This window comes from Biomphalaria glabrata, chromosome 3 (assembly GCF_947242115.1).
Source record: "Biomphalaria glabrata chromosome 3, xgBioGlab47.1, whole genome shotgun sequence".
Taxonomy (NCBI): domain Eukaryota; kingdom Metazoa; phylum Mollusca; class Gastropoda; family Planorbidae; genus Biomphalaria; species Biomphalaria glabrata.
In genome coordinates, this window is record NC_074713.1 from 8,838,062 (window position 1) to 8,862,761 (window position 24,700).

General features: G+C 31.6%; 1 protein-coding gene across 1 annotated transcript in view; it reads left to right on the forward strand.

Moving 5' to 3' along the window:
- Positions 1 to 3,151: 3,151 nt before the first annotated feature.
- Positions 3,152 to 24,700, forward strand: part of LOC106065049 (symplekin-like) — a 31,723-nt gene continuing 10,174 nt past the window's right edge. Inside the window, exons 1-27 of the mRNA XM_056023243.1 lie at positions 3,152 to 3,494; positions 4,206 to 4,274; positions 6,202 to 6,255; positions 6,467 to 6,540; positions 7,110 to 7,236; positions 7,349 to 7,455; positions 8,076 to 8,139; positions 9,148 to 9,299; positions 11,230 to 11,327; positions 11,824 to 11,978; positions 12,415 to 12,513; positions 12,654 to 12,815; positions 13,415 to 13,573; positions 13,672 to 13,753; positions 14,483 to 14,538; positions 15,083 to 15,203; positions 15,589 to 15,675; positions 16,165 to 16,363; positions 16,599 to 16,680; positions 17,096 to 17,209; positions 17,349 to 17,487; positions 17,621 to 17,711; positions 18,543 to 18,612; positions 18,837 to 18,945; positions 19,306 to 19,406; positions 20,467 to 20,554; positions 20,759 to 20,866. Of these exons, the coding sequence (XP_055879218.1) occupies positions 3,327 to 3,494; positions 4,206 to 4,274; positions 6,202 to 6,255; positions 6,467 to 6,540; positions 7,110 to 7,236; positions 7,349 to 7,455; positions 8,076 to 8,139; positions 9,148 to 9,299; positions 11,230 to 11,327; positions 11,824 to 11,978; positions 12,415 to 12,513; positions 12,654 to 12,815; positions 13,415 to 13,573; positions 13,672 to 13,753; positions 14,483 to 14,538; positions 15,083 to 15,203; positions 15,589 to 15,675; positions 16,165 to 16,363; positions 16,599 to 16,680; positions 17,096 to 17,209; positions 17,349 to 17,487; positions 17,621 to 17,711; positions 18,543 to 18,612; positions 18,837 to 18,945; positions 19,306 to 19,406; positions 20,467 to 20,554; positions 20,759 to 20,866 (2,935 nt within the window). The 5' untranslated portion in view covers positions 3,152 to 3,326. The remainder of the gene's footprint in view (positions 3,495 to 4,205; positions 4,275 to 6,201; positions 6,256 to 6,466; positions 6,541 to 7,109; positions 7,237 to 7,348; positions 7,456 to 8,075; positions 8,140 to 9,147; positions 9,300 to 11,229; positions 11,328 to 11,823; positions 11,979 to 12,414; positions 12,514 to 12,653; positions 12,816 to 13,414; positions 13,574 to 13,671; positions 13,754 to 14,482; positions 14,539 to 15,082; positions 15,204 to 15,588; positions 15,676 to 16,164; positions 16,364 to 16,598; positions 16,681 to 17,095; positions 17,210 to 17,348; positions 17,488 to 17,620; positions 17,712 to 18,542; positions 18,613 to 18,836; positions 18,946 to 19,305; positions 19,407 to 20,466; positions 20,555 to 20,758; positions 20,867 to 24,700) is intronic.

A 24,700-nucleotide genomic window follows, 5' to 3' on the forward strand; every position in this document is an offset into this window, starting at 1 on the left:
GTTTTGATTTCGTTGTATATTTGAATGTATTTTTAACAATAGATCAAGTCACATCGTTCAAACAATGAAACATGAAATACTGGTCTTTTCCCTTTGAAAAGGTTTTGGGAGTTAATCTCAAAAACCACTAAGACACTTGGATTCGAATGCAGTGCATTTCTATTTAGAGTAGAGAAAGAACCAAACAGAATTAAATACGACGATTACTTATAACGTTTTAGGAAAGTGACATGATACACTAATGGGCCTAGATGTTTGATTTCATTAGAAATGAAGTGGGTTGCCTGAATCAGCCAGGAAAACCAATGACTTTGCATAGCTTAAGGCTCATAAATTATCTTCTCTTCATAGAATATATTAGGCCTATTTGGTGCTGGATTTATAACGCCCCCGCCCCCTCCTGTGATATAGTAAGTGTATGTGTTTTGAGTGGCCGGTAGAGCAGTGTGTGTGCCTGTGTATGAGATGACCAGTTGATCTTCATTGTACATGGTTGAGTGAACAGCATGGAAAGTGTGTAAGTTAGGACTGTGTGTAAAATGGTGGGTGAGATTCATAACAAGATGGAGTGATGAGACCAACAAGAGACTAATAAAAATCAATGTGTTATTTGAGACTAATTGCTTTCCAATAGGCAACTTAATCTAGAGCTTAGGCCCCAAAGCGGCAAGCCCCCAAAAATGGTTCCAGTGATATTTTCAATCATTCTTAAAAAAGATCAAAGGAAAAATTACCTATATCGAAAAAAAAAAAAAAACTTAGGGCCTTATCAAGCCTAAAGCTGGTCCTGTGCCTATATTATAAGATACGATAAATCGAGAGCAACTTTAATGTGTTGATAAAACAATTCAACTTTAATGCCGGTTAGTTCCCATATGCTATATTTCTAAAGGCCTACTAAAGAAATATGGGAAAAAATGTTATCTAATTATAAGTCCTATAATATGTTTCTTCATTTCTTTGAAATTGCATTTTTGAACACATTTTGTCAATAGTAGAAGATACTTCAAGAGACTGATATTTTGTCCCGAATAAGCCTACTTTGTTGTATGGAATATTACAGCAATGTTGTGCACAAAATACAGGTATGATTCAGCACAAGGGTTTCGAAAGAAGTTTTTGATTGTTGTGGGGCGCTTCTCTTGAGATGAGAAATATGATTTCAAAGCAATATTCAATTAAGTAATATTTCCATTGCAAGATCCATATTTTACATCGACATATTCGCAAAATTATTTTAAAGATTCCACGCGAACGGTGTAGGAGCAGAAGCAATAATAAAATTTCACGGACATTGTCTCCAAATCTATCGGAAGACAATCTGCAGTATTTTTATGACATTGTGTACGAGCAGCACAGCCAATACTTATAGGTCTCTTGCCGAATATTGGCACATATAATTGTATCATTAGGGAAACAATTTCACGTCTTTGTGGCTCAAAACCTCCGTGAACATTGTCACAAACTATAAGCTATCACTAACCTGCTTCTTTACTTCGTTCATTATAAAACGGGCAAAAGACGTCTGTTACATTTCCCTCACATTTGGTTCTTACCATGTGAGTTTTGGGTCATTCATTTTTCGAAGCGATTTCAGCATATGCCTACAAAAAAAAAATTGATCTAAAACTGTGATTAGACCTATGGAAAACTGAGAAAAGCGATAAAAACTTCTGTGGCTGCTAGCTTGAACTTCTTTATCAGCTATTTCAATGTTGGAGAAGTAGGCCTACTTTGTGAAAGGCGTTAAAAGCTTCCAACTGCTAAGCGTTTTTATGACGATCTGCATTCAGGTGTTTGGTTCTATCTGCTCGTCCACCACGCATCAAAGGAGCACGAGAAGCGTCGAAATAAGGATCAAGACAGAGACACTGTAAGGCCTTAAATTTGAAGTTATAGTCATCAAAAGGCGATGCGCTAAATCAGATTTTTTGAAAATAAAAGCTTGAAATTGATCGACTTTTTAGCATTGACTGTTCCGCCCGGACATTTTCATTTATAAAAAGCGTGACATAAGCGGTCCGTCTTAATCGGGACATCTGTGTAGAATATTCGTATTACACAAATAACAATTTAACTAGTGTTTAAGATGGAAGACACCGCTTCTGTTTACCTAATAAATGGAGTTCCTAATATGTCTTACTAATTCCCTCTTAAACACTAGTTTGTTATTTGTGTAACACGAATATTCTACAATCTGGTCATGTGCACTTACGCTAACATTCGTGTGGAAGGCTCCCCAAAACACACGCGCATACTTTTCAACAGTAAATTTGAGTAGGCCTATATTATCACTTTTAAAATATTTTCCTCTTAAAATTCCCCCACCCTCGCCCTGATGCAAACAAATTTGATATCGATATCAAATATGTATGCTGCTTTTCGACGGGTACCCCCTACCGACCACCACTTTCACTTTTCCGGCCCTTTTTATTATACCTACAATGACAAAATTAACCCTTATCAAATATAATCATTACATATTAAACAGATAGAATTTTTTTTTCGAAACAGCATAGATCTTTATTTATTTTTTTCGTTCCATAAATGTGCTAGGACAAATGTGTACAAATGCTCCTTCTTCCATAGTGCTACTTGGAAAGGGTTGACTGAGCCAGCCAGGAAAACCAATTTTAATGACTTGGCAGAATTTCAGTTAATTTAGTTAATTATATATAGAACTAGCTCTAACTATAGATAATATAATATTGGCCTCGATCTACTAGGCCTACATCTAGTCTAAATCTATATCTTGATATAGGATAGATCTAATATGGATCTAGATATAAGTCGATTTGGGTTTTGCTAGCAGATCCAGGCAACAATTTAGATCTAAATCTATATATATCTATAGACCTTTATATCCCATCTAGAGATCTAGAATTGCGCGCTTTGTTAGTTATTGTATTTGTGTGTTATGATTTATAAATTAGGGCATGAATGGCAATTTATTTATTTTTTAAAATTATGCAGCGAATTTAAAAAAAATATGTATATATATATATATATATATATATCTTGGATCTAAATTTAAATGTCTCAAGAAGATTTAACAAAAATTTGTACTTATAAGAAAATATTTGTACATCGAGATAGTTATGTATCTTACATTTGGCCTTTCTTGTTTTTAATATGATTCTGTTTTGGAAGACAAATTAACTGGGTCAAAATTTCAAGATGGCTGAATAGCTAGATGTCTCACATCAGCATGGCAGTTGTTATTTTTATCTAAATGTCCCATGAGCAGTACCCTTGCCCCACATGTTAATAGATTAATTCGATGCCAATAGAGTTAAATCATACTGTAATCTATCTAGTTGTCTTAAATGGCGTTTACTAGTGGTAATTCTAGTTCTAAACCAGATCTCGATTCTGGTACATCTACATCGAAGTCTGTAGAAGCAAAACAAGATATGAAACGATCGACAGCAGCACAGTTCTTTAATAAAGATGACGAACAGGACAAGATGGCAAACACAAATACTTATGATATAGTGAGGATTTTATTTTCAAATTTTGACTTTTACATATAGAATGTTTATAAGTTTATAGATCTATGAGCTAAGTCTAAGTAGATTATTTATAAATCTATTTATAGATTCTGCTATGAATGAATGATGAATGAGAGTGTAGCTTCTAAAATGAGTGGCTTTTCATCTAGATTCTAGGTCTAGAGTCTAGATCCACTGATCATTGATGCAGATTTACTCTAGAATCTACTTTCAATATAATTTAATTAAAGAAAAAAATCTTAATTTTAATAATTTTATTTTTGAAATAATGTCAGTTTTGATTTGGAACTAATTTAGAATAGCTCTATGAGTCCATCTCTTCTAGATTTAGATGATGTAATATAGATATAGAGAGTCAGTCTAGTAATAGTTTAGAGATGACAGTATGTATATATATATATAAAATGCATAAATTCATTTAATTCATAAGTATTGATTTAATTGATTATAATACTGTTATAAATAAAAATAAAGCATTAATAGATCTACATCTAGATTTATTTACTATTATAATTTTTATATTTAAATCACATTTTTTTAGAAATCACCGGCCAAATAAAAAAAAAACTCAGTTCTAAAGTTTATCATAGACTTTTTATATAAATAAAATTATTTGATGTCTAAGACAAAATGTAGTTTATCCATTTTTATCTCATTAAGCTCTGTATTTAAAATTTTAATATCTTTTTCCAGGTGGTTGAATTGTTGAACAATGCTGCTGTTATGCAGAAGTCTGCAGATAAAATTGCTAATTTGCGCAAAGTAAGTCCATCAATTTAAAGCAGTAAATCCTAGATGGACTCTTTCAGTGGTGAAGCAACACAGGTCATCTCATAGAAACATAGAAATGAAATGAAAGCCTGGGCATTAGCTAATGTTGGAACAAAGTAGTCCACACCGCAGTTCCCCCTCTCTACAGCAGGTGCTGATACAATTTGGGATAAGAACCATCGCAGGTTCTGCCAGGGTGTATCACTGTGTGCTGCAAGCTGCCTAAGGGTCACCAACTCCTTATTTACCTCATAGTTAACGCTCCTGATTCCTTTCCCAGGTTTGGGTATAGCTGGAATGCAACAGAGGTTAAAGTTCAGATATTTTTTCTCTTGGGTGGTAACCAATGCTAACAATTCCGCTGCCCAATGCTTACTGATCCTTATCCTCGATAGTTGCCTGGTTGTGTGGTATGTGTGCTGGACTGTCGTTCGGTTGTCTCGATGGTCCCGAACTCATACCCTGCCCACTGCAATCCCCCAGGTTAGGAAGCAAATTATCTTAAACTCTGAAGGAACGTCCGAATTATGTAAAACAAACAAAATAGTGATAGCATTTACACTGGACAGAGCCAATATCTGAGCCACATGTGAAGGCTGGGAGTTTGTTCACTAGGGTTCTTATTGCCAGAAGTGGTAATAGATATAAGTACTCCACTATCTATAAAATGCTTCCAATTGCATGTGTCTCAATTAGCCCCTGACAAAAAAGTAATTAAAAAAAAATTGACACTAAAATATGTTTATATGCTACTTAAAAGGCCTAATAAATTATGATTTTCTTAAGTAAAAAATATTGAAATATTTTTACAAGCCTATTCCCCTTGATATAGCTGTACTTGCAAACAAACCGCATAGACTGCCATGTTTGCAAGTATGAAGGTAGATTGTCACACAAGAATGAAGTTTTATTGCTGAAAATTTACTGCTTCTAAGGATTTCTCATCTGGCTGTCTCAGTAGTCATGCAAGATTTCTCGTAGTTGTCTGTTTAAACATATTTGTGGACTCTCTGGAGTACATTTTCATTCATCAACAGTTCAATAACTACTGGAAAAAAACAAAAAAACAGAAATGTAGGTCATACTTCTTTAGCATTTCAACAAGTCAATCATATTTTGATTTCAAAAGGGCAAAATTTCTTTATAGTTGTTAGTAAGACTTGTTGCAACAATACCAGTTAAAAAAGTAATCTTTATTTGGGTCACCACTATATTCCAGTTCACGAAGTGGGTGTTGAAAATTTCTTGAAAGTCTTTTCTTATCATAGAACTAAAAATATTTTTTTTTTTAGGACACCAATTTGCTTTCATCACTAACACTATGGAATCAAACCACAGCATAACCAGTTGTTAGTTGATATTATTTTGTTTATTGGGCATACCTTTGTTCTTTACATAGCTTGGCCTGTGTTTCTATGACCTATACTTCTCTGTGGCTAAGTCTTGACTTGATAAAAAAGGGTTGCAGTTTCTCTAGTTGTTCCATTGAAAAATGCTCTAACTTTTACCCCTTTCACTTCTATTTTACATTGCTTGGATTGTCAACTGTTGCAATACAAATTCAATTAGAGTATGTCTTTAGATCCCCCTGTTCAGGTGCTCGCAGGAGTAATGAATAGCCACTTCTGCACAATGCCAACCCTTAATCTCCAGAATGTCTCAGAGATGCACATCTAAACCTGTAGCATCGCTTCTGCAGAATTCACTCAAAATCAAGAGGGGCTAAAATAATTATTGTAATAGGGAGGCCTGATAAATGTAGCATATGAGAATTAAAAATATATTGGACAAATTGGACTTGTACCATCTATTTCTATTGTTGTTGCAAATTTAAGGTATGTAACTTATGACAAGTCTTGGTTAACTTGAGAAGTAGGCTAATTAAAAATTATGTTGTTTGATTTTTCTTTTTTTTTAGGTTCAGGAACTGATATTGCATAAATCACCAGATCTACTTGACAACTTTCTGGATGTAAGCAAATTTTTTTTTCATTCAAAATATTTATTTTCTTTCTCCTTATTTAAGTTTAGACCTGTTTATGAAACTTTTTATTTTCTTCATGTGTACATTTGCTACTTTTCTACAAATATTTATTGGGCCAAAAGTTCATTTATCAATTTTACTTTCTGTTTTTGTTTCTTGTTTATGAATACTGTTGAAAGTTTTTCAATTATTTTTGCAGGAAATGTTGGCATTTCAATCGGATGTGTACAAAGATGTAAAAAAATTTGTTATTGGTTTCATGGAGGAAGCTTGGTAAAATTATTTTCTTTTTAAATGAGAATGAATCAAATATTATTAGATTGAGATGAACAAAAATTATGCTTGCAGTTTTATCTAATCCTTTGCATGATTTAAATTTTATGACAATTTAATTGTAATACTTGAATCAAAGTCTGGAGATGCGTGTCTGAGGGGTAAAGCTCTTGGCTTCTGAAGCAGTGTCATGAGTTTGAATCCTGATGAAGACTGGGATTTTTTATTTCGGGATCTTTAGGGCGCCTTTGAGTCCACACAAATCTAATGGGTACCTGACATTAGTTGAGGAAAAGTAAAGGCGTTTGGTCATTGTGCTGGCCATGACACCTTCGTTAACTAAACATGGGCCACAGAAACATGACCTTTACATCATCTGCCCTATAGATCGCAAGGTCTGAAAGGGGAACTTTACTTTTTACTAAACTTAAGTCTAAATCTTTGTTAGTGGCATATATATTGTTTAATACTGCTTGTTATTAGTTTTGTATTTTTGTATATTTGTACTTTTGATATTTAAAGAAGAGAAACTTTTAAGTTATTGAAATTATTTTAAAAATATTTTTCAGTAAAAAAGATTATGAATGTTTGCCAAAGGTTATGGCATGTATGTTAATGCTACTTGGTGACGACGATGTAAATGTTCAGAAGAAAGTTATTCTCACAGTCTCCAGCATGTTCAAATTCGCTTTAGCGGTAATATACAAATTAAAAAAAAAAAGTTATTTTTCTTTTATTAAATTTATAAATTTTTTTTTTCACTAAAAGATGTCATTGTGGGTAAAAATTCATGTCTACTTAATTGCAGTGGATTGGTAAAACAAGAAAAACCAGGCCAGAGATGAAAGCTGTTTGGCAACATTTGACTGAGCTGAAATCCTTACTCTTTGAGTCCCTAGAATCAACAAATGACGGGTGAATACATGCTACATTTTATTTTCTAATTATTGACTGAATATTGACTGTTGCTTTTTAAGATTATGTTACCATTATGAAGGTTGGGTTATATTTACATTATTCAACATGGACTCTGCCATCTGGGGGATGGAAGCAAATTATAGAGCCTTGTAACACTATGCTGTGAGAACTTAAAATCATTGAGGACAAGATAGAAGAAAAAGAAAAGCAGAAGAAAAGTGCCAGAGTAGAAAATCAAGGCAATTTTTAAAAGCACATAAGTGTCATGACTTTTGTTTCAGAGTTGTATTATTCGCACTAGCAGTTTCCTTCCTAATGTTTCCATTGACCTAACACACAAAAATTGACCAATATTTTGACCAGGCTCTACACACTCAGTTACCAAAATGTGCAGTTGAGCATTATTATGAGAAGACCAAAAACCACAGTACAAAGCCCTCAGCCCCCTTAATGACAATAGTAGTCATCATCATATTAGGATTGATGGATGAACTATGTTTATGTTTCTTCTTCATTTTCTGAAAAACAATTCTTCATTGATTTACTTCACATTTCTATTATTGACTGAATTGTTTTGTTGAAAAATAATAATCTTTTGTTTGTTGTTTATGTTATAGCATCAGAACTCATGTCGTCAAGTTTTTAGAAGGGCTGTGTCTTGTTTTCTCTAAAAAGACAATGGTAAGCTCATTTTTGTGTACATAACTTTCCAGCTTTGGCTACATTTCTGCTTATGTAAGCTTCTTCTTAACCAATGCAAGTTTTAAAAACTGTGCACACATACATACAGACACAAATTATTAATTGTTGAAATTCAAAAGATAATATTTGATATTATTAAATTATTATATTAAAAGACAGTGATGCACCCCGAGGAATTACTGGTGTTGGTTTCTTCTTTAATTGGTGCAGAATTTTCTCAGGCTAAACAAGCAGATACTAGAGCAGCCAACTTTGGTGCAGCTTATGCAAACAAATTCTACTTTTGAATAGGGCAGCCATTTCCTTTATCTAAGGTTGAGGCTCATAAAAGCTTGCACAGTCTGTATCCATGCTGTCCGATGTTGGGCAATATTCTATCACATACTTTCCTTGATATCTGTAGTTCTTTGATCTCTTAGCTGACATTTCTGAAGGCTAGTCTCCTGCATCCCTTGGGTCTGACTCCTTCAAAAGCTCAGCATCATTTAGGATTTTCTTCAGAATTCTTCCCTCTGGTATGCTGGTGATATGTCAGACAACATAGTTTCTTTGCAGGGTGCTTTCCTGGGCCTAAGATAGGTGGTCCATAATCATGCTAATAAAAAGATATTGTATTAACATTACTTGTAAATTTATTCAAATTTATAAAATTAATTTTGAAAAGTTTATCTAAAAAGCATTTGACCAATTCAATTTAGTATTTAATGAAGTTATGAAACAATTCTAGACCTCTCATTGCTGATTTGCTCACACATTGTTATACACACCTGATGAAATAAAGTGGTATTGTTTAGTTTACTAAACCTATACATTGTGCAACTCTTAAACCTTCATCTAACTTTCTGTTATATCATTGAATAAAGTAATTGATAAAAAATAATTTAGAGTAAATATTGAAATAATAAAAAATGTTATCCTTTTTTGTTTGGTTGATAATTCATTTTTTTTAAAATAATGTGAAGTATGTTGGTTTCATATTTTTTGTAGGATTCTGAAATACCAAAGAAAAATGAGGCTGATATGTCTTTAGATCAAGTGCCAGAGAGCAATGAAATTATTAAAATTGCAGATCTGGAAATAGAAGGAGTCAAAGCATTCAATAGTCTTTTACAGTTTCAAAGTTCCCCCCACATATCAAGGTGAGTTATAAATATCTCAGGAGTAGGGTCTGTTGACCTATCATAAAGCTTTGGTAAAATATTGTAATCAATATTGATAAAAAAAAAACAACCTGTTCTCTTGTAATGTTAATTTTTTTTTTTACAATTCATCTTATTAGCTTGCAAAATTTATCGGTGGGTCTACATAGATCTAAAAAATGGCTGTAACGATTTTCCTTGAAATTTTACAGTTTTGTATATCTTTAGGAAAAAAATTACTAGCTAATTGGCCTCAGAGTCTAGACTACTGTCTTTTAATGTTTCCAAGTCTGGATCTATACACACCTAACTAGAATTTTATATACTCTGAGTAGATTTATATATAGGCGTAACCTGAATTTTTTTGTTTGCGGGGAGGGTACAAAATGTTCCTTTTTTTGTTTCATCTAAAATTATTATTATTATTAGTCTATTGCAATCCATTTGTGTATGTTTGCTGACTTGATAAAAGTTTAAAGGGTCTAAGATGTGGAATGTGAGGCTGAGTGACATTAAACCTCTTGGCTATCTGAGGGGGCTTGAGTTAGAATGTCGATATTGACTAGGGATTTCTAATTTGGGATTTAAGTCAAGCATAGTTGTATTTGTTGAGTGTCTAAAGCCTGCAAGGAAAAATTCTTTCAGATCAGATACTACCCACATGTCCACAATAGAGGTTGGACCAGAGTGCACCGAGCTTACAGGAGAATGGAAGACATGCTATACAAAAGCAATAATATCATTGTTAATGAATCAAATTGGAGCATGTCTTTCCACCCAGAAAAATGTCAGTTGTTAAGAGTAACAAAAAAACTAAAACAAATTAATTCCACTTATCTTATTCATGGCAAACCAGTAACACAGACTAAAAACGCAAAATACCTAGGTGTTATAATAAATGAAAAACTGTCATGGAATCCACATATTGATGAAACTACAAAAAAATCAAACAAAGCATTAGGATTTATTAAAAGAAATTTCTATAAATCAAATAAGAACATAAAACTAAAATGTTATTTAACCTTGGTTAGGCCAATAATAGAATATGCATCCTCTGTTTGGGACCCCTCAACTCAAGAAAACATTAAGAAACTAGAACAGACACAAAATAGAGCACTGCGATTCAGAACAAACGAATATTCACATTTGACTAGAGTAACACCTTTAGTAAAATCACTAAATTTAGAAAGCCTTCAGGACAGAAGGCTCAAAAGTAAAGTAGCAATAATACATAAAACACTGAACCATAATCTTCAAATACAAAAACAAAATTTAATAAAATACTCTGAAAGACACAAAGATAAAGGCACATTCCTCGTCCCATATGCTAGGACAAATTTGTACAAATACTCCTTCTTCCCTAGTGCTATTAGAGCATGGAATGGGTTGCCTGAGCTAGCCAGGAAAACCAGTGACTTGGCAGAATTTAAGTCATTGGTTAATATGCATCACTAAATGCATGACGCGTAGGACGTAATCATCTTCTTTTTTGAAGTAACGTCTGTATTATATAAGATAAGATAAGAGAGGATCATTTTTCATCCAATAGTCAAAATTGACACATTGTGAAACTTCTGACATTCTAAAGCTACAAGTTACTGTGTCTTCATCTGAGTTCTAAAATCTAATATAGAAATGAGGAATAGCATGTGGTTAAAGTCAGATAATACTATAAGTCTTTATTAGAAGGTAAAAAGGACATATTTGTTACAAGAGGTTATTTTGTTTTGGACTCCTGAAATGAATCAGACCCCCCAAAAATGGGTTTATTAATGGGAAAGGCTAGTTCTTGTGTATATATGTATAGAAATAAAATGAATTATGGTAAAAATAAATGTAGAATTTGTTGCATTATAATATATAAATGAATACATCATTATGTGTGTGTGTGTGAAACTAAAATCTCTTGTATTTCTTCTTTTACTTTCAGTATCAATCTTATGACTGTGATGAATGCTTTATCCAACATTGCCAAACAAAGACCCGGTTTCTTTGATCAAGTTGTTCAGAGCTTTGAAGCTTTACATGGTAAATGTCATTATCTAAGCACTTCTATATAAACTCTTTGTATGAAGTGCCATATGAAACAGAACATTCACTAGAAATTCTGTAGAAATTAATAGATTTTCAAACTATTACAATCTGTAATAGTATTAATGATTAAAATATTATTATAATTATTACATTTTTTAAATTTATGTAATTAACTAAGCAAGGCAGTAGAATCATAGATCTAAATTAAATTGTCCATTTTTACCTTGTATATCTTTGATAGCCACTATATTCCCATTCATAATGTTGATATTATATTTTTTTATTATTTTTTTTTCTGATATTTATTTGCTCGATATTAAATCAAACTGGAATTCATAAAACCTTTACATATATATTTATATTTATAGTCTGTTTTGAGACCTGTAATTTCCTTTGATATTTATAATATACTTATTTCTTGAAAATAAAAAATTAAGAAGCATTTTATTTTCTTTTTGTCAAAATACTATTTTTTTACATTTTTCTTTAGTCAATCTTCCACCAACTTTGGCCAAATCCCAAGTTAGCAGTGTTAGGAAAAACTTAAAAACTCAAATGATGACCTTATTAAAGCATCCTGCCTCTGTAGACTTCATGCCACAAATCACAACTTTGTTGACAGATCTGGGCGCTACACAGTCAGAGGTAAGAGAGGAAGTATAGTTTTAATGTATACTTGATATTCTTATTCCTAATGTTTAAGTAAATCAATCTTCAGTTCTTTAAAACCAGTTTTGATGGTTTGATGACACACATTCACTTAGATTTTATCCACACCAACCAAGAACAAACTCTGGCATCTTACCTCTCTTTGCTGGTTAATTGAAATAATAATTTAATTCTCTCTATTTACTTTAAGACATGGATTGCCTGAGTTACATTTTTTTTTCCAATTCAGATAAATGCATACAAAATATTTTAAAAAAATGATACTTCAGATTGATTCAATATCTTCAATCAAAATTTTTCATTCTCTTTACAGCTTTAAAGATTCAACTTTTTTTTCCCATAATAGTTTTGGTTTACCTGCTACTTTGAGTGAATATCACTCTTCAGACTAACATGTCATGTTTATATCCAGATAATAAAGAGCACTCCAAGAGATGCTGAAAGCCGTAAAAGGAAAGCCTTGCCTGATGTTACTAGTGGTTCAGCCAGCAAAAAGTCCAAACTTTTAGAGGTCAGCTTATTGACACTGTACATCTTTAATTATTTGATCATATTTTAAAAATAAAATCATTCAGGAAATGGTTGTTTATAACAGAAAACTGTTTTAATAAACTTCAATTAATGAAGTGTCTTTATTTCTTCTTTTGCTAGGTGGATGATGATGATGATGGTCAAACACCCTGGGTTGACAGAAGCAGTAAGAAGCCTAAACCAGAACATTCACAGAAACAAACAGCTATAGATGTGACGGCTGAAGATATTCTCCCTCGTTTAACACCACAAAATGTGGCTGATTTGGTGCTTTTGAGTATGGTAAGATATTTAAAAATGAAAATCACATTTTAAATGTGTGAAACATGGAAAGGACTCAGCTTTTGACAATTTACCCAATTAATTTGCCAGAAGCTTCTATTTTTAAAAGTGGCATGTTTTCATCCCTTCGTCTGTCAATAATAACATATTTATCTGGCTTTTGTGTCTACGTCATATACGTAGGCCAGATGTTGAACTTAGTTATCAGAGGCTGTTGAGATGCATGCCTTTTAGGAGAATTTTATGGACAATGAGTGCTTGTCCCCAATGGCCTTTCTTGAAACTTAGTGTTTATTTACAATAAATATGTTTAGAATCTCAGGTTTATTAGTTACTTAATTCCTGATTTATTTTTTTTTTATTACTAAACTGTTAGATAAAATGATGATAATGAAAAAAAAAAAAACATTTCTTGATTGTGAAACATTTAAAAAATAAAAAATTCTTGAATCATCAAGTAATACAGAACAAGCACTGAAAACTTAGTGTTTTCAAAATATAATTTTTTTTGTTTTAATTTTGTGAATGGATTCAGGAGCTAGCAATCTTAGTGTTAAAGCATTAGGTTTTGATTTACCAATGTTGCTTGATCTCTTCAGGTGATGCTGCCAGATGCAATGCCAGCACTATTTCAGTCTACGTACACACCTATAGCTGCTGCTGGCACCCAGGCTCAGATAAGTCATATTGCTAGGTTGCTAGCTACGCAGTTGACTATGGCTGGCATGGGCAAAGGTCTAGGTGAACTTCAGTTGCAGGTAAACTTGAAACAATGAGTTCTGCTTTTAAGAGTTCTTTGTTTGTTATTCTGTTACAACATATTATGTTTCAACTACTGTTCATGTTCTTGTTGTAGGCACTAAAAGAGGAAGCAGCTGAAGCCAAAGCTAGTGATGATGAACCGGCCTCACCTAAACAGCTTATTCAAACTATAGTTGGTCAGTCTAGGACATTTCTATCTCTTATTCTTATTTGTCATGCTCACCTATAAGAATGGCAGTCTAAATCTGAATTATAGCTTGATTTAAAGTCATCATGAAGAGAGAAAAAAAACTGTCTTTTAGCAATACTATTTTACAAAATAAAAGTTAAGAAAAACAACAACACTGTAAGTAAATTAAGATATAAGTGACTTATGATCTACTTACTGGGTAAGATAGTAACTACTGTTCCTACCATTGGAAAAAAATCCCACTCAGTTATTAATTACAATTTACTTTAGAGAAATATTTTTTAAATTTTCAAACTTCATTTCCATTTAATCACATTTAAACAATCTTTTTTTAAATCTATAGTTAGATACTTTCTTTTATTAATGTAAGTGTATTAGTCTGAGCTATATAAAAAAAATGATTTATTCACTTCAAAAATTTGTCTTCTGGGATTGTTACTTTTCATTAATTAAATTAAAATGCAATATTTTATACAAATATAAATGTAATTATTTATGTATTTATAAAAGTGCTCTAAGAGGTTTCAATGTAAATGGGTAAAGTAAGCATTTTACTTTTTTTTTTAATTGTGGGACTCAATGTTAGGCATCACTCCCATTGTTTTTATATAATGTTTGTTGCTCAAGGAAGCTAGTTCATAATTAATTAAAGTTTTTGATTTATTCATGACATTTACTCAGTTTTTGAACAATTATTTATTTTTTCTCTGGTTAGGTCGACAGATTGATGAGGATACCATAACCAAAAAACCCAAAATCAACCAACTTCCTGTAAGTTATGGAGAAAGCTTAAACAATCTATTATCTCAGTAACGTCCAACCTTGTTTGGCCTGGCCATCTTATAAATTCCCTATTCATATGTCACAGACCATATCAGTGACAAATCCATTTATTCCAACAAAATTAATTCTCTTCCACTGCGGAAGTTTTTGGAGGCTGGGTAGCTCAGTGTCACAGGCATACTTTGGGCATCATTGCATTATCTGATTGTATATCAACCAGTTGTACATTGAATTACACTTGATCTTGTAGTTGTACATTGAATTACACTTGATCTTGTTTTTTTTTTTGGGGGGGAAAGCTTGTCATTTCAAATTAGTTTGAGACTTGTGCTCTTAAGCAAAGATAGTTATTAACAGCTACATTTGAGAGAATTCCTTTTTCTGTTCAAAACTTATTAAGATTAGTTTTCTATTTTAACTCTCATTTTTATGTTTCTTGTGTTCTCATAGTGGCTTGAACCTACATTATGTTTTTTAACAGCGCTATATAAAGTTAAGTATTATTATTATTTCTTTGTCAATTTATCAACAGCTCCCGCCAATGGTGAAAAAAATCAAACAATTTCAACTGTCTAGTATTACCAAAAAACTCAACGATAACACCACTTTAATTCTTATCACTCAAGCCATTGACAGAATTCTGCAGGCTGAGAGTAAGTGCAAATATATTATTAGTCTTATTGTGCAGTTGGAACCATAGTGTTTAGTGCCCCGCTTTATCCTTTTTATCTTTATTATCTAGCAACCTTTGTAGAAAAGTAACATTACTTTACCCTCTCATTTTGATGCAGTTTGAGTGAATGTTAAAGTGGATGTTTTAAAAAGTAGTATACTTCAAATAAAAACAACTGTTTCTGTTTAATATATTAAGCTGTTTGTTTATTTTCCATAAATAAAGATAAGCTTATTTCATAAATTGGTTTGTAATTTCAAAGTGTTTTCTTTTCTTTTTTTTTTATTGTAACACTTAAATTCCAGTCATAAATAGAATTCCATTGGATGAAGTTCTAACATTTATTTCATGTGTTTATATTACAGAGGTAGCACTGACAAATCATGTTGATCATCACAGAACTAAGTTACTGGCCACATTAACTACACTTCTAGGAGACAGCAGCAAAAACAGTCAGTCTTGATTTCATTCTAGTCATTGAACTATTGCCTCAATAATTTCATTGGAACAAAGACAGCTAGATAACATTTGTTATAATTCTCTTATTATTAAAGTTAATTAAAATAAAACTTTATATAATTATTTAAAGTTAAGAAATGGTTCAAAACCGTTCAGTAAAACTGTTACTTTTTATAACAGTTTATCAAAATAAATAAATAAAACTCTTTAAATATATGGTCCTATATAATTAAATTAAAAATTAAAAAAATATTAAATACAAAATTATTAAAATACTATTTAGAAAAAAATGAAATGTTTTTGAATAGATCAAAGAAGTATCTTGAATTTTTTGTTTGTGAAAATATTAATCTTCCGTAAATGTAAACTTGTAAAGTTTGTTTTGTTTAAATCGTCTGAGCTGAGAGTTATTTACAGTGAAGATATAACCATTTTATTAATTGGTTTGGTTTGCACTGGAGCCTGCTCATTTCTTTCAACAGATTTACTTGGCTATATTTTCAATGACCTGAGAATGCGTCAAGATCTGGCCTTTGCCTGGTTATATCAAGAATATGCTCATTGTCAAGGCTACAGTGCTAACCAAAGGACTACAAAGACCATTGCTAAGAGTGGTTATGATGATTGCTTGCTGAAGCTCCTTGACGGTTTGATAGAGCTGGAGGATCATCATGGAGACAGGTGAGAACATTTTGTCTTGTTAGTTTGACTTGTATTCTGCTGATGTTCTATATTGGTGTGTCTGTATGTGTTCTATTATTTTTACTAACACAAACAACAAAGAAAAAAATATACACACAGGTAACAACTAGTATTGCCTAAAAACATTTCATCTCTTCCCATGAAAGAACAAATGTAATTAATTTAAAAAAAAAAAATTATCTGTAAACTAACCATCAACTTGTTTGATTTTCAGCTTATTTCATAGGATACTATTGGAAGCCCCACTGATCACAGATAATGCTCTGGGCATTGTCAAGAAGTATTGCTCTATGCCTGTAAGTTTGTTAACCAATTGCAATAAAAAGGAAATGGATCCAGGCAATGATAATAGTTTATGTCGTAGTTCTTTGTTCGATTTTAACCTGTCAGTTTACATGTTTAGAGATGATTGAATGATATGGTCTGGATAAGCTATGAAACATTATATTACATTACATGTTCTTTTTGGTTTATAAATTAGATACTTTGGTTCACAATGGAAACATTCTTAAAACATTTCAACAGTCAATTCCAGTTAGTCAGTTGACATCATTTTGTTACTAGATGGTTTAGCAGTTTAAAGATTCAGTTCAGCTGGTTGGATTAAAGGAAGTTTACTGAAGGAACTAAAAATGAAATACCTATGTGATTGTGTGATTGAACTTTACAAATTTTAAATCAAAATATTTCTTTCAATTTTTTTAAAATTAGGCCCACACAGAGGCTGGCTTGAAGACATTATCTCAACTAATCATTCACAGACCAGCTCACAGACTCAAGTTTCTTGACCTTCTTCTAGACTTCACAGCCAGTGATAAATTAGAAGTAAAAATGATATCTTTACACAGCTAGCATAAACTTACTTATGAGAATACTAATTATATATCTCATTCAGTCCTTTTTTTTTTTAACTGTCAAACCTTGACAATATAAGAAATGTTTTTAAACTTTTTAAACTATCTAGGTGAGAAACATTGCAATCAAGTCAGCCCAAAAACTTCATGCCAGTGGTAGAATGCAGACAGAGATTGAGAGATACGCCAACTTCCAACTCAAGAGACTGTTGCAACCAAAGCCACCAGCCAATGCTTTAAAACAAGATGGTCAGTCAAATGTTTAGATTTGATGACAAACATTGTTCTTCCTTTATGTTACAACACTTGGTTATACTTTTTAATTGTTTGACATTTTGATTTGAATTCAATTGAAACATTACTGAACTGATTTTTCAACCAGATGTTCCTGACACTTGGACAGAGGAACTTATTAAAGCACACCTTTATTTACATTTGGGTCTTTTGCCATCCAATCACAAACTTATCCATGAGTAAGTAGCTCTTCAATGATACTTTCACACTTATTTGTCTCAATTGTATTTTGATTTAAGAAGACTTAAGGCTAAACTGTTCCTTTCTTAACATGTATTGCATTTGTACAAAGTAGAGTTGCTGCATTAAATTTGCTATAATTTGAAAAAAAAAAATACATTTAACAGTTCTGAAAATGGTTATGTAAAAATAATTAGATTTATGGCATTTCAAATTTCAAAGTATTAAGTTGATTTTGTGACCTTGAGAGCATTATCTCTGTACCAAGAATATTTACTGAATAGTGCACCACAGGCTTGTTTGATACTTACAACAAACTTTTAATTTAAAATAATCATGAGAATAACATCTTTTCTACCAAATTCATATCAGCTTTGACATATTTCAATACATTTACATTTATTTGCACCATTCAATTTCAAATGAAATTGTTTAGAACTATTCTGAATGAAGCTATAAATTAAAAATATAATTGAAGAAGTCAAGACCATATCTTGGACATTGGCATAACTAAGTATTAAAAATATAATTGAAGAAGTCTAGACCATACCTTGGACATTGACATAACTAAGTATTTTACACAGTTGCACTGGAAAGGGAAAAAAAAAGGATTGAAGAAATTTCTCTAATGGTTGTGCTTACCGCAATGAGAAGTGAAAGTTTTTGTTCCACTGGGAGGTGAAAAAAAAAGATGGATGTTTATAGTTTGTGCTTGAAGTGGTGAAGTTTTGTTTTCCACTGAGAGGTGATGAAAAGTCTGCTAAATTAAAGTATGTGCAATTTATTTTCTATCATCTTGAATTGAACTTTGTTATTCATTGTATATTTAGGTTAGCTAACATTTACACAGCTACTAGTGCAGATATCAAGCGGACCATACTGAGAGTACTGGAAGCACCAGTAAGTTGTTTTTCTTTTCAAAATGCTGCTTGCTACTTATAAATAAATCAATATCTTATCTGTACACAGCTAGCAAAAACTTTACTTAATCATGATAGTACAAATAGCCAGTGATCAAGTATAAGTGCCCAATGTTTCATTTTTTGTGTGTCTTGTAATCATTCATGTGAAATTCTGTGTCCATTATTGATTGCTGTTATTGAGTTTGTTTTCTCTCTCTCCAGGTGAAAGGAATGGGCATGGATTCGCCTGAATTACTGACTTTGGTAGAAAACTGTCCCAAAGGTTCTGAGACTCTAGTAATGAGGGTCATCCATATACTCACAGATAAAGGTTATTTTTTTAACTATAATTTATATATAAATATATATTAAACATAGACTAATAAACTGTGTTTTTTTTTTTATTTATTTATTTTGTGGCCAAAAGTGATAATTGTATATTTTCGTATATCCTATGATTTCACCTTTATAAATATTGCTATTGACTGGTATGAAAAAAGAAATTCCAATTCCAAACCTAATATAATATTCTCTATTTTTTTTTTTATGCAATTTTCAAATAATGAAGTTTAATAAAGTTTGTTATTTAAATTAATATAGTTTATTTGAACTATCATCTCAATAGCTGCAATTAAACTAAAGCTACACACATTTTAATGCCTTTCAATATGTCTATATTTTTCTCTTTTAGCTGTCCCATCTCCAGAACTTGTTGACAGGATTAGAGATCTCTATCACAAGAGAGTGCCAGATGTCAGATTTCTTATTCCAGTTCTGAATGGTCTGTCTAAGGTGAGTGGGGGCCTGACTGGTGCAGCACTTTACTTTCTGAACCCAGGGGTCTCGGGCTCAAGTCATAGGGAAGATTTTACATGCCCCTGAGTCCCCACCCAACTCCAACAGGTGCCTGACATTAGTTGGGGAGAGTAATGACACCTTATTAACTGTCAGCCATAGAAACAAATGACTTTTACATTGTGATCCCTATAGATTGCAATGTCTGAAAGAACAACTTACTTTTTAAATTTATTTTACTAAGGTGATTAATAACATCTAATGTAATCTATCAGGGATCCTTCCATTTATTTGGCTTTACTAGGATTTTGATTAGCTGCATCACACCCTTTTTTTTTCCTCATTTCATCTTGGTAATTTTATTGTAGGTTTGTCTTTACATTATGTATCCCTGTAAGTCTTGAGCTAGTCTTTACATTATGTATCCCTCTAAGTCTTGGGCTAGTCTTTACATTATGTATTCCTCTAAGTCTTGGGCTAATTTCCTCTAAGTCTTGGGCTAGTCTTTACATTATGTATCAAAGTCTTGCGCTAGTCTTTACATTATGTATCCCAAGTCTTGGGCTAGTCTTTACATTATGTATTCCTATAAGTCTTGGGCTAGTCTTTACATTATGTATCCCTTGAAGTCTTGGGCTAGTCTTTACATTATGTATCCCAAGTCTTGGGCTAGTCTTTACATTATGTATTCCTATAAGTCTTGGGCTAGTCTTTACATTATGTATCCCTTGAAGTCTTGGGCTAGTCTTTACATTATGTATTCCTCTAAGTCTTGGGCTAACTTTAAGCCATTTCCCTTTGGACTTTATGTAACTCAATAGCATATGTAAAAAATTAAAAAAAAATATTTTTCCTTGATGTACATGGTACAATGAATAATTTGTATGTTTATACAATTGAAAATAGGATTTATTATGGATTAAAATTAATGCCAACTTCAGATACAAATAAAGACTTTTTTTTATGGCAGTAATATTCTGTTTAAAATTCTATTGAAAACCCTTTCTTGGGGACTAATGTTTTGGATTGTTTTTACTGACTCTGCAATATTTCACAGAATGAAGTCATTGAGGCCCTGCCTAAATTGATCAAACTGAATCCAATGGTTGTCAAGGAAGTGTTTAACCGACTCATGGGTAGCCATGGTTAGTGCATTTAGGATGCTAATCATTTTACAAAATTAAAAAAAAATAAACATGTAACATTTAAAGATTAGTAAAGTAAAAATTATGACCTGTTAAGATCAAATACTTACTTAATGTGAGACATGTAAAAATATCCTACCTCTAGTAGTAAACATTGAGACATAGAGATGATATGCCTCACATTTTTGTTTTGTTCTTCTGAAGTTGTGAACAATGAGTCTGTGTATCATTCACCTCTTACACCTGTTGAACTTTTGGTGGCACTGCACAATATTGACCCTGCCAAGTGTGATATTAAAACTACTATTAAAGGTGATGCCTTTTTTTCTTTGTTTTGTTTTATGATGTACACAAATTTCAGGTTTAAACAATAATAGTGTCCAAGATGTAATCATTGTTGGTACTTAATTGGTAATTTTTTTCTGTGCCTAAAATAAAGGCATTACTACCAGCTTTATAATTGTGTCTTTTAATTGTTATATTTTTGACTATTTCTAGCTTTTAGTTTAATATGTCTACTTGTGTACATGATAGATACATCCTATTACAGTCTTGACTAACAAATAGTTTAATATGTCTACTAGTGTACATGATGGATACATCCTATTATAGTCTTGGATAGCAAATAGTTTAATATGTCTACTTGTGTACTTGATGGATACATCCTATTATAGTCTTGGATATCAAATAGTTTAATATGTCTACTTGTGTACATATTGGATACATCCTATTATAGTCTTGGATAACAAATAGTTTAATATGTCTACTCGTGTACATGATGGATACATCCTATTATAGTCTTGGATATCAAATAGTTTAATATGTCTACTTGTGTACATGATGGATACATCCTATTATAGTCTTGGATATCAAATAGTTTAATATGTCTACTTGTGTACATGATGGATACATCCTATTATAGTCTTGGATATCAAATAGTTTAATATGTCTACTTGTGAACATGATTGATACATCCTATTATAGTCTTGGATATCAAATAGTCTAATATGCCTACTTGTGTACATGATGGATACATCCTATTATAGTCTTGGATATCAAATAGTTTAATATGTCTACTTGTGAACATGATTGATACATCCTATTATAGTCTTGGATATCAAATAGTCTAATATGCCTACTTGTGTACATGATGGATACATCCTATTATAGTCTTGGATATCAAATAGTTTAATATGTCTACTTGTGTACATGATGGATACATCCTATTATAGTCTTGGATATCAAATAGTTTAATATGTCTACTTGTGAACATGATTGATACATCCTATTATAGTCTTGGATATCAAATAGTCTAATATGCCTACTTGTGTACATGATGGATACATCCTATTATAGTCTTGGATATCAAATAGTTTAATATGTCTACTTGTGTACATATTGGATACATCCTATTATAGTCTTGGATATCAAATAGTTTAATATGTCTACTTGTGTACATGATGGATACATCCTATTATAGTCTTGGATATCAAATAGTTTAATATGTCTACTTGTGAACATGATTGATACATCCTATTATAGTCTTGGATATCAAATAGTCTAATATGCCTACTTGTGTACATGATGGATACATCCTATTATAGTCTTGGATATCAAATAGTTTAATATGTCTACTTGTGTACATGATGGATACATCATATTATAGTCTTGGATATCAAATAGTCTAATATGCCTACTTGTGTACATGATGGATACATCCTATTATAGTCTTGGATATCAAATAGTTTAATATGTCTACTTGTGAACATGATTGATACATCCTATTATAGTCTTGGATATCAAATAGTCTAATATGCCTACTTGTGTACATGATGGATACATCCTATTATAGTCTTGGATATCAAATAGTTTAATATGTCTACTTGTGTACATGATGGATACATCCTATTATAGTCTTGGATATCAAATAGTTTAATATGTCTACTTGTGAACATGATTGATACATCCTATTATAGTCTTGGATATCAAATAGTCTAATATGTCTACTTGTGTACATATTGGATACATCCTATTATAGTCTTGGATATCAAATAGTTTAATATGTCTACTTGTGAACATGATGGATACATCCTATTATAGTCTTGGATATCAAATAGTTTAATATGTCTACTTGTGTACATGATGGATACATCCTATTATAGTCTTGGATATCAAATAGTTTAATATGTCTACTTGTGTACATGATGGATACATCCTATTATAGTCTTGGATAACAAATAGTTTAATATGTCTACTTGTGAACATGATTGATACATCCTATTATAGTCTTGGATATCAAATAGTCTAATATGCCTACTTGTGTACATGATGGATACATCCTATTAGAGTCTTGGATATCAAATAGTTTAATATGTCTACTTGTGAACATGATTGATACATCCTATTATAGTCTTGGATATCAAATAGTTTAATATGTCTACTTGTGTACATGATGGATACATCCTATTATAGTCTTGGATATCAAATAGTTTAATATGTCTACTTGTGAACATGATTGATACATCCTATTATAGTCTTGGATATCAAATAGTCTAATATGCCTACTTGTGTACATGATGGATACATCCTATTATAGTCTTGGATATCAAATAGTTTAATATGTCTACTTGTGTACATGATGGATACATCCTATTATAGTCTTGGATATCAAATAGTTTAATATGTCTACTTGTGAACATGATTGATACATCCTATTATAGTCTTGGATATCAAATAGTCTAATATGCCTACTTGTGTACATGATGGATACATCCTATTATAGTCTTGGATATCAAATAGTTTAATATGTCTACTTGTGTACATGATGGATACATCCTATTATAGTCTTGGATAACAAATCGTTTAATATGTCTACTTGTGTACTTGATAGATACATCCTATTATAGTCTTGGATATCAAATAGTTTAATATGTCTACTTGTGTACATATTGGATACATCCTATTATAGTCTTGGATAACAAATAGTTTAATATGTCTACTCGTGTACATGATGGATACATCCTATTATAGTCTTGGATATCAAATAGTTTAATATGTCTACTTGTGTACTTGACAGATACATCCTATTATAGTCTTGGATATCAAATAGTTTAATATGTCTACTTGTGTACATGATGGATACATCCTATTATAGTCTTGGATATCAAATAGTCTAATATGCCTACTTGTGTACATGATTGATACATCCTATTATAGTCTTGGATATCAAATAGTTTAATATGTCTACTTGTGAACATGATTGATACATCCTATTATAGTCTTGGATATCAAATAGTCTAATATGCCTACTTGTGTACATGATGGATACATCCTATTATAGTCTTGGATATCAAATAGTCTAATATGTCTACTTGTGTACATGATGGATACATCCTATTATAGTCTTGGATATCAAATAGTTTAATATGTCTACTTGTGTACATATTGGATACATCCTATTATAGTCTTGGATATCAAATAGTCTAATATGTCTACTTGTGTACATATTGGATACATCCTATTATAGTCTTGGATATCAAATAGTTTAATATGTCTACTTGTGAACATGATGGATACATCCTATTATAGTCTTGGATATCAAATAGTTTAATATGTCTACTTGTGTACATGATGGATACATCCTATTATAGTCTTGGATATCAAATAGTTTAATATGTCTACTTGTGTACATGATGGATACATCCTATTATAGTCTTGGATAACAAATAGTTTAATATGTCTACTTGTGAACATGATTGATACATCCTATTATAGTCTTGGATATCAAATAGTCTAATATGCCTACTTGTGTACATGATGGATACATCCTATTATAGTCTTGGATATCAAATAGTCTACTTGTGAACATGATTGATACATCCTATTATAGTCTTGGATATCAAATAGTCTAATATGCCTACTTGTGTACATGATGGATACATCCTATTATAGTCTTGGATATCAAATAGTTTAATATGTCTACTTGTGTACATGATGGATACATCCTATTATAGTCTTGGATAACAAATAGTTTAATATGTCTACTTGTGTACATGATAGATATATCCTATTATAGTCTTGGATATCAAATAGTTTAATATGTCTACTTGTGTACATGATGGATACATCCTATTATAGTCTTGGATA